Here is a 10,655-nt window from a genome sequence, read left to right on the forward strand (position 1 = left end):
ATGGATATTCAAAATATATATTTTAACGTCTCCTAATTGTGACAGCAACAAGCAGGCGGTGTGTACAGTATGCACAGTCTATGATCCTATCCTAGTTGTTATCAAAGAGGTTACTTTGCATAGACATAGTAAGCGTTACACAAATTATATAAATACATACAAACAAGTAGAGGTTAATATAAGTCGCTTGTATAAAATATAAATATTAGGTCTGCTCATTTCATACGGTTTACACCAAAAATTACACCATCAATGGACCATCAAATATGCATTTTCCAAGCTGTTTGTTGCATCAGTTTTGAAGATAGTAACACAGTTTTGACATCAGATTTCTACATCTCTCACTTTACTTATAGGTGGAATAGCATTTCAAAGCTGATTCCAGCTCGGTATACGTGAGTAGAGGACAGTTCTTTCTGCACTATAGGCTTTGGTCCCCATGAGGTCCATGCCATCAGACTGGCCCTGCAGCATCACTGGTCCAGATCATTGCTGTCACGGCTGCTGGGTCGATAGTGCCGCTGGCAAAACTCACTGATGCGACCACAAGCCTCCATCATCAGCTCCTCAGGCACGGTCACCACGATGCGGAAGAAGTTGGGATACTCAAATGCCTGGAAGAGAACAGAAATGGATACTGGTGGTCAATAAAGTGTTTTATTCTAAATTCAATTGTGTTGACAGATGCAGGAACAAATGATGCTAAGCAGTGATGGTGTCTTACTGAGGCAGGCAGACAGAAGACAGACTGCTCGGTCACCAGCTTTTCAGTGAAGTCCACATCATTCTTAAAATCTGGGAAGTGATCCATGTCGATCCCCACCTGGACAAATGTGTAAACACACATATACAATTTCCTGTTAGTCGAGATATTATACGGTTGTTGTGTGTTTAATTGTGCTAACAGATCGTCCAGGAAGTTGGTGCTCCAGCTTTTTCTGTGTGCAAAATTCTAGTATTGTTTATGTATTTGTTAGCACCTTACATGGCTTGTTAGCTAGTTCAGTGTTTGCCATACATTGCTTTATATGTGGCAGCCAGTACAGGAGTCAGGACTGTTGTTTGTTTTCCCCCGCACTTACCCCCGTACATTTTGTTCAAAACATGGGTTAAACAGAATACTGAACTTAATGTGTAAAATCAGTGGACATTAACTTCAAAGTCATCCCACGGAAAGGATTTATGTTCATGTTCAGAAACACACACACACACACACACACACACACACACACACACACACTTTTAGTACATACCATGAGGTACATGGCTCCTGAAGGCATGATAGGGGTCAGGCCGGGGACGGTGCACAGCTCGTTAAAACAAAGCTCTGAGTTGGACTGAGGAAGAAAAGATAAACCATCCAGTCAGTCTCAAATGATACATATTAGTCATCATAAAGATAAATAAATCAAACATATTTTAAACAATTAAAAAAACATAGTAATAATTAACAGGATTAATAAAACAGCAGACATGGATTTACCTTGAGGAAGCTGATGGTGTCATTGAAGAAGCTCTGAGATGTGTTGTTGAGGATACTCTCCAGGGCTCCCTGGACTATGCTGCAGCCTCCAAGAATACGTTGGGTCAGTTTCACCAGACCCTGTCGAATCTGCAGAGGAGACATACTGCATGTATCAAAAACTTACATTTAAAAGTAATGCTCCTTTTTCTCTTTCTATTCAAGAAAGGCACCAATAAAGCCCTCTTACCTCAGGTCCAAAGACATCATTCCTGTCATGGATGAGGATCCATCCCATCCTCCAACCGGGGACCAGCCAGCGTTTAGCCAAGCCACCGCAGGAAAGGATGGGAACATCACTGCTGAGAGTCGCCATGGAGGCAGAATCACAACCTGGGAAAACCTGAGGACAAGAACAAGAACAAAATGAAATATTCAGATGGCAAAATCATCCATAGTCATGAGAAACCAGAACAAAAAACTCAAAAGTTACTATTGGCTTGATCACTAGGTGGCAGCAGAACAAGATATGAGCACAAGGTATTTATATCTATTCTAAAATTTGCCATGACAAAGCTTTGTTTTTATATCATATTGCATAATATTTATTGTTTAGGTGAGGGAGAAACCAGAGGGAGAACATAAGGAAAGTATGGGGGGGTTATGGTACAGTAACCACAATGAGCTACGCTCCACCCACAGAAAGCTGGTTCCCATTAGAGCCGTACAGCTTCTTTGACGCTGAGCGGGGAACTGCCCCGCATCCTATTGGCTGGTCTGCTTTGAATGACATAACAGCAATGTACATCTGAAGTGTGCCTGTATGATGAATGTGCCTGCACGGCTCTCCAATTCAAAGAGGCTTTTGGCTTGTGGCTGTGCACTCACTTGACGTGCATCTATGCTGAAATCAAGTACGAGTTGAGTAAGAGTCAGATTACGTAAAAACATGAAGCCGAGCGTGCAACCAAAAAAGTGCATGTGAAGGAAACATGTGAGCAAACATGCTGCAGTCATTACCACTGGTTCAGTACAAACCGATGAATTAAAAGTGGAGAAAACATTTAGTTCTGCAAGTTAATTAAAGGGATGTGTGACTTTACCACACATAAACGGGTCACACATCTGGACAAAGTATGCAGGCGTACGTAAAAACGTGATTTACTGCTCAGGGTCCTATGAAGAAGGGGGGCCAGGGGGATTATTTCCCACTGACTGAGCCAGGTGAAGTTCACAGACACCATGGCCCCTTAGCCTCCAACACTGGAGTCATAAAAGAAAGGCCTCACTACCACACCCCCACCCGGCTCTCCACCCATCACACGCCCCCCCATTCCTCCCATGTCCCAGCCGTTCCAAAACCCAACATCTGCATTAATTGCAAACACATGCAGGCGAAAAACTGCAAAGTCATTCTGGTCTGCTTGTGCTTTTTCTGAAATGGTCAGATGTACCGAACAACCCCATCTCTCAATTTTTCCACTCACAACAAATGTTATTAAACAATTCGAGCAGACATTCAAGCCTTGAAAATTCATTCTTCTGTGTGCAACTGATCAATGATTATTGAAAGATGCCTTTTGACATATCCCATGACTTGTATCTATCACCGCATGTTACCTGAGGGGTAAACTACCGCACTTTTGACTCAACTGTTACCTTATCTCATTATCCTTTTGAGCAGACTGGATGTTGTTTGTTGGCAAACAACATGAGTGTGTCTGTTTGTTCCTGACTGCCTTGGTTGAATAACAGTCTACGTGCGCGTGGATCTGCGTACATGTTTGCATGACCTTCAACCAAAGATTTCAGTACAGAGCTGTCAAGGCCAGTGATGACACTTTGGACTGAATGTTCTGATGATGTTTTTTTTCAATAGTCAACATTTAAATTTGGACATCTCTCCTCCCGGCCCCTAATGTCTGCCTCCCCCTGAATACATTACATAAGTTGAAATTTCATCTATGATTCTCACAGCATTGAATAGAAACATCTTTTTACAGAAAAAAAGTCTTCATGAGGACATTTTCTTTGGTAGTGCAGCCTTTTTCAAGCCTCAAGTTTGGCAATTTGTTGCTATCTTGTCTTTTTTTGGAGCCAAAAGTGACCATATTTGGACAAGTGGGTGAAGGTGGAGGGGAGTCAGAGACTAAGTGATAAGCTTGATTAGCAAGGTGCATCCATTAACATTAATATGATTGATTATGATTATGATTAATTGGGATGTTTTGGCCTGCAAAAAACTTAAAAACCCCGAGAGTGTCTTTTTCAACGGAGCAGAATATAAGAGTACGGTGTAGACCTGCTCTTTTTGTAAAGTGTCCTGAGATAACTTCTGTTAGAGTTTGTAACGCTAGGTATAAGTTTTGTTTGCTGTTGTTTTGCATTTGTTTATTGAGGGAAGTGTCCACCGTAGTGGTAATTGGAAGTAGTTCCAGGGGAGGGAAGAGGGAGTTATTGTGATAAAGCTACTTTTAAGGGGAGTTTGCCGTTCTGGGGAGGGGAAGACGAATGTTGAGCAAGTGAGAGCTAAGTGAGAAAAGAGTTAGCCAACCTGTTTGCTGTTTTAGCGGGGACACCTCAACCTCGGGTTAGCTGTTGCTGCGGCAAGGAAATAAATCTGGGCTCTGTTGAGCTAGCATCTCAATCTTCCCCCATCCGTCTAGCTACCCCGCAATGCTACAATATATACTATAAATACAAACTGAAATTACTACGATAGCATTAGAGGTCTTTTATGTATGCAGATCTTCACCTATGAAAAAATCTATAGTGATAAATGCTCACTGTGATAAATCATTATTATGTTGGAACTTGATTGCACTTTTGGACATGAGCACGCACGCAGCCAGAGTATGAAATGCTATCATGCCGGCCAACATCTGCTGCTTGCCCTCGCTGACCTCCCTGCACCCGCTCATCCTGCGTACCCGCCTTACTGGTTGCTGTTTCCAGGCCTCATTCACAGCACATCACCAATAATCCCCCCTGTGCTGACCATCCAGAGCTAGGGCAAATACCACAAAATGAAACAGAAAAATGTGCCTCGCTGGTGTAACTCAGGGCCAGAGGTGTAGCTGTACTCACCATATCGCAGTAGATCTCATCAGCCAGAATGGGAAGGCAGTGTTTGGAGGCCACTGAGAGAAAAACAAGAATCATTTCATTACTTCTCTTACATGAGGTAAAATACTGTGTTTATGCGATTGTTTAATGTTGGGCAGATTTGCAGCTCACGTTTGAGGATCTTCTGCATGTGCTCCTTGCTGAAGACGGAGCCACACGGGTTGGATGGATTGGTAACAATCAGACAGGAAGTCCTCTCGTCAATCAGGCTCTCCAGCTGTTGCAGGTCAACCTCCCATGACTTCTCAGGCTGAAAAGCAAAGAAGTATGTCAGGATGAGGGCACAGACTATGTTATGCACAATAGTAAACATGTGCTCATAATGTTCAAGGACAGTTACTACTGCAAACATGGAAAAGCAACCTGACTGGAATGAGGTTAAATCAATGTGATGTTAGAGAGCGTCCAGGAAAGGTGAAGGTATCTTGTCCTTAACAGCCAGTTTAAAGCTCTTAACCGTGTTACAGTATATGGTATGCAAATAATTTATGCTCACACAAAAATGTGACAATCTCCAACCCCATGCTTATAATTTATCTCCACTTCTACATGTATCTTGTTTTTTATCTTCCCACATCCTCCTCTCACCAATGGCCTCATTGACATGTCTCCTCCTCTGACCTCTTGAATTAGCCTGTGGTCACTTGATTTGGTAGAGAGATGAACTATGTGGATTTATAATTACTGTCTAAACGAATTACTAGACAGAACTGGATTCTTATACACTTCTGGGTCGAACATTTTAAGCTTAGATTAACAGCTTGACATCTGCTTCCAATCGTTGAAATGTAAATACTGATTATAAGCCACTAACTGTTTACAGAGCTCATTTTAAACTATTTCTGTCAGTTTTCTTCCAACTGAGCGACATGAAGAGAGAACAAACTTGAGAGAAAAAATACTGTAAGAAAAGATAAAGATCTAATGTCATGCTAGAAATGCACTTTAACAAGAACTAAATAAACTATGACCTCTAGTCTTTATCATCATGTAATACCTCTTTTGTAATATTTAAAACTGTGACAACAAAAACAACAACAACATGTTGGTTTAGCTCTTTTTCATGGTGTTTTCTATGACTAACATTGCTAAAAATTTAAGAATAAAATATAGAAAATATACATATGAAAATGTAACTAGCAACTTACACTTTACTTGTTATTTAGCTTGACAATACACCACGTTATCCCTGTACTGGACACCCAGAGATAAATCTTACATCGATCGCAAAGAGAATATCCCTATTAATGTTGAACTTTGAGTTGATTTTATCTTGCAAACTGATAGGTAGACACAGTAGGGCTTTATAACAAACAGAAAAGAGAGGCGTAGCAGAGGTAAGGATAGTACTGACCAGCAGGTTGTAGAGTTTGACCTCGATGCCCATGGAGACAGCCAGAGTCTTATATAATGAGAAGCCAGGGCATGGGACCAGGATGTTGTCCCCTGGGTTACACAGGACACTGATAGCCAGGTCAATGGCCTGGCTGCAGCCGCTGGTCAAAATCACATCCTGGAAGGGAGGGTGGAAGAACTTTACTTTAAAGAGCAAAGACTGCACGACATAGCACTTTCTATTCTTTGAAAAGTAGATTTACTTTCAAGACATGCATTCAGATGGATTACAATCCTATTTTAGGCAAATTCATTATGAGCTAAATATTGTTTATTACATTAGTTGATTAATAAATTAATGCTAAAAGTCCTTCGCTCACTAAGCTGTTACAAAGCAAGGGTATGAAATGAGTGAGGAGAGAGCACCTCTGCCTCTAGTGGAGCCTCAGTGCAGCTGTAAAAGTTGGCCACTGCCTGCCGGCTCTTCAGATAACCTGCAGGAGACACAGAGATAATGTACAGCACATGCAAACATTAGCATGGTGTAGCATGGGATTAATTGACATCAGCAATAGTTACTAAGCTGAAGGTGAAAACAAGTAGAGTCACCTAGTCTAGCTGTAAAACCACCAAAACATCACACCTTTAGCATCTGTACTTCTGCTTTGTAAGCTAACATGAAGTGAATTTCATATCCTATGTGCCTTTAGATTTAGTTTGCTAGTTTGTTGTGTTTTTATCGTCATAGTCATGGGCAATAAAACATCATAAAGGACAGTTTGAAATGGAATGAATAAAATTACTGTTTTAAGTACCATTTAGTTACTCTGATGAGCCCCAGCTAGCTTGTAGCTACCCTTAGATTAATTGTTGTCCATAAAGCGACTGCAAGCTAGCTAGCATGATTGCTCAGAAAGAAGAGAAGACTGCTACTGTGTACAATATGTGGAACAGCTGAAGGACAAAGGAACAGTAGCCTAACGTTAAAGCTAATATGCACGCTTAGTTCATTTATCACACATCATTTCCACACTGATCAGTGTTAACACTTATAGCACATTTTCCTATTATTGTACGAGCCTACTTGTTAGTATGACTCACCAACAGAAGGAGCATAGCCATTGTATTTCTGGGAGTCTATGGCGTCTTTCATGGCCTGAAGCACAGCTTCATCTGTGGGCAGGTTTCCAAATACAGTGGGATCCCCTGCAGGAAAAACAGTGAGAGAAACAGAAGATCAAATGTTAGATTAATGTAAAATCCTTCTAAATGTCACAAAACATTTTAGTCATGAAATAAGCCATATAAATGGGTAAGAAACTTATTATCAAATTTGGTCATGCAGAAAGCCACTCACCAATGGAGAGAGCGATCATTGGTTTGTCTGGGTTGGGGGTGAGCTTCATCCCGTCCACGATGGCCCTGATGGGGTTGAGTGTGTTGTTGGCCATCTCTGACGGCTTCACTGACCATCTCTGCCTGCGGCTCTTGGCTTTGGCCGGATACAAAGTGCCGTTCACACTGACGTGGTGGAAGCCATTTCCATGAACCACCTTCCCATTCACCCCGGTCCCATTCAGAGGTTTGGCATTGACGGGGGTTTTGCCGTGGACTCCGTTCCCATTCATCTGAACCAAGTACGACTTGTTATCCGTCCTGGAACTGATAGATAGATAGATAGATAGATAGATAAGTGTTAAAGCAAAATGTATGCAATGCTGTACATATATGTAATCTTTTTTTACATTAGACATAAAATATAAATAATAATAAAATAAAATGTTATAGATTATAGATTAGATGCATGGGTACAATAAGTACATTTTGGAAAGCAGAGCTGTTGCCTGTAACAGATTATTGTTTACAGTGTAAATTTTCTAGTTTTCCTTAAATGAAGGATCTGAAAATGAAATTTCTATCAATTAAGGTGCAAAACTGTAAGACACGTCCCTTTAACTTGTTGTTGTATGCTTAAAAGTATAAAAGATGCATTTAAATATTCTTATTTTTCTTTTTAAAACCTTTCTAGCCATCAAAATATGCTATAATTAATCACTGGATTATCTGGTGAAATATTAGGAAGACTAACTTTGTCAATTTTGTTGAAATCTTAAAACTGAATTTTATATTTAAGATATCCAAAAGTGATTTATTACTTCTGACTGTTTTTGTTTGTACTCTTTGTACCGACAAAGAGGAGAATCAACGTGGTGATAAAAAAAAAAAAACATCATCAAGGCGAACAAAAATACTTAATCTATCTTGTGCAAAACAAAACTTTAAAAGATCACTCCACAATAATGTACACAGGAACTAGTTGCATTTAATTATAATGCATCCATTTGTTTAATATTAGACCGTTCCGTTAATTTAAATGATAAACCCTAAAAAAAATAATAATAATATTTGCACTTACCTCATGTTGTATTCAATAAAATTCACTTGAAAAAGCTGCAGCGCTGGTTGATTATTCTTGCACACGGTATTAAGAGCCTAAAGGATGTTTTAAACCGGTTTTATAGCAAAATCCACCAAAATGGGTGTTGAGCCCTGCCCATATCTCCATTGGTGGAGGCTGAGGGTTGTGCCATTACACCCCTCTTACATCACTAACCAAAACCATACCACCTCGGACCCTTAACGGAGGCAATTACTGGACGGTGGAGGGGGTATAGTGGGACGGTTTTCACGCACGCGGCGGGACACCGGTGTCCTGCTTCTGCTGGAGTGCGTCACGCGCGTTGGCGTCAGAGAGATGAGAGAGATGGCCAGTCGGGTCGTCAACATGTTCAACACGTGGATGTATGTTAGCAAATATAAAAATAATTAAAAAGATGTTAATATTTTGAAATATTAATTTAAAAATATTTTATGCATTTCTGCTAATAATTCTTAATTCTTAAAATTGATTTTTTTTTAAAAAGTGCTGGGGGTATTTACATTGTGGTAATACTACTTTTACCCCAGTGGCTAAAAACAACATTATGACACTTGTTGTAAGGTTGCAGGACGAAAAACCAAAACAATGGGGTGAAAGTTGCAATAAAGCTCAATAGAGTCGAGAAAAATGGCAGGTCGGGTGTGATTTGTCTGTGGGTGTATCATTTGGTCCTTGGACTCCTTTACCTTACAAACCATATGTGAGCCATAACATAAAATGCAGATTAAAGCTGCTTTAATGGTCTCAGTTACACCTGTGTTTGTCCTACTTTGTCAAAATGCCAGCTGTAAGAAAAGTGCCATGATCTTCATTAAAACAAACTATAAATTTAGACTTATATTGAGTTAAATATGTTTAATGTTGAGCTCAAAGAAAAGGTTCATCACAAAATCTGACCTCTCTGCTCAAACAAAAAGTTACTTATTCATTTCAGCTGAGACATATTACAGGTGATTCCGCAAAACATGTTATGATTTCATGTGTCACCGTGTTGCCACATGTGCCCCTCTAAATGTTCTGGTCACGTTGTGTTAAATCAATACGTCAGACTGACAAACAGTAGACACACCGACAATATTGTTGTTATGCTACTGAAAGCGACCGAGTCATCTCTCAGAGGTATCCCATTTCCTTCAGCTAGTTAAGTGAACTGCAGTTATAGCTTGGAGTGAGGGGGGGGAAGCAGGTCGGACTTAGACAACATCTGTGGAAAAGTACTCCTTATATAATGTCCTGTCAGTCAAGCTCTTTTTTTCCCTAACTGTAGAGTGTCCAGCATCAGTTCATTTTACAGTTCCTCTGAGTGAAATATCGCCAGTGAGAGCCGAGGAAGTCCCCTGAGAGGAAGAGAGAACAAAGAGAAAAGTGGAGCAAAAACTAAAAGAGAAAAAGGAAATCATTATTGACAAATGTCAAGAAAAGACCAAATCTAAGAATGAATTTATCCCACTAAACATCTCTATTACTCATGATTTACAAGGTTACACTACACAGAAAGTGTGTCATTGCCATTGTCAAATCATGACATGAAGATAAAATATTACTTTAATGTGTTACTAATCCATTCTTTTGGCCATTAACATTTTTTGTTGTTGTCAGCCTTTGTTTTGTCTTTTATACCTTGACAACAAATAGCCTACAAAACATGTCTGCGGATTCCCACCTAAAACAGTATCAGGTTTCTTCTGGTCATAGATCTGGTTCATATTCTTGTGAGAAGATGTTCTGGTGCTTGTCTGGCCATTAAGTTTGACCTCGTTCATCCAAAACTGCACAGTCATTGCGTGGTACTCCCTCAAGGGGAGACTCAGCATCATAAATCAGCTTGATGGTCAGCATACTCTTGACCCAAATAGTCAGAGCTCTGACTTTAGAGTTGCATTCCTTGCAGGGCTAATTTAAATTCTAAGATGCCACAATTTTAAAGAAATGCATTTTAATTAATATAATTTACATTTCATCTGCAGTAAAGAATGTTTTGGGGTAAAGGATGTGGTTTTGTAACCAGAAAGTCTCCAGACTCCAGGAAAGTCTCACATATCTGCATACATTAACACAACTTCATACTTTCAAATTCGTGTAGTGCATATGCTTAAATCCAATTGTGTTTAACTTCTGTTAATGCACGAAGATGCTTTCAAATACCTAAAACAGTCATGACATTAGGGTTAGGGCAACTCGACAACAGTAATCCTAATAATTACCGGCAAATATCCAAACTTCCCAGTCTGGCAAATATCTTGGAATTACAAGTAAATAATGTACTAAATGTATCTCTCTTAAAATATTCTA

General features: G+C 39.9%; 1 protein-coding gene across 1 annotated transcript; it reads right to left on the bottom strand.

Annotated features, from left to right (window-relative positions):
• Window positions 1–473: 473 nt before the first annotated feature.
• On the bottom strand, window positions 474–8,344 carry tat (tyrosine aminotransferase). The gene is made up of 12 exons (XM_069686131.1): window positions 8,340–8,344; window positions 7,281–7,585; window positions 7,025–7,129; window positions 6,350–6,417; window positions 5,943–6,101; window positions 4,700–4,838; window positions 4,550–4,602; window positions 1,713–1,865; window positions 1,484–1,612; window positions 1,254–1,337; window positions 725–823; window positions 474–614 (listed from the first exon to the last, which is right to left on the bottom strand). Exons 1-12 carry the CDS (start codon window positions 8,342–8,344, stop codon window positions 474–476), a joined length of 1,440 nt encoding a protein of 479 aa, XP_069542232.1.
• Window positions 8,345–10,655: the final 2,311 nt, after the last annotated feature.

The sequence above is a fragment of the Semicossyphus pulcher genome, unplaced genomic scaffold (genome assembly GCF_022749685.1).
Source record: "Semicossyphus pulcher isolate SPU_LCO1_2020_fin unplaced genomic scaffold, fSemPul1.0.p SCAF_8, whole genome shotgun sequence".
Classification (NCBI taxonomy): Eukaryota; Metazoa; Chordata; class Actinopteri; order Labriformes; family Labridae; genus Semicossyphus; species Semicossyphus pulcher.

What these genes read in the sequence shown, in the direction of transcription:
- tat (XM_069686131.1), bottom strand. An exon ending in ATGAGATCTACTGCGATATG is followed by an intron (nt 1,866 to 4,549) that starts GTGAGTACAGCT and finishes TCTTGTCCTCAG; the next exon opens with GTTTTCCCAGGTTGTGATTC. An exon ending in TCTTCTGTCTGCCTGCCTCA is followed by an intron (nt 615 to 724) that starts GTAAGACACCAT and finishes GTTCTCTTCCAG; the next exon opens with GCATTTGAGTATCCCAACTT.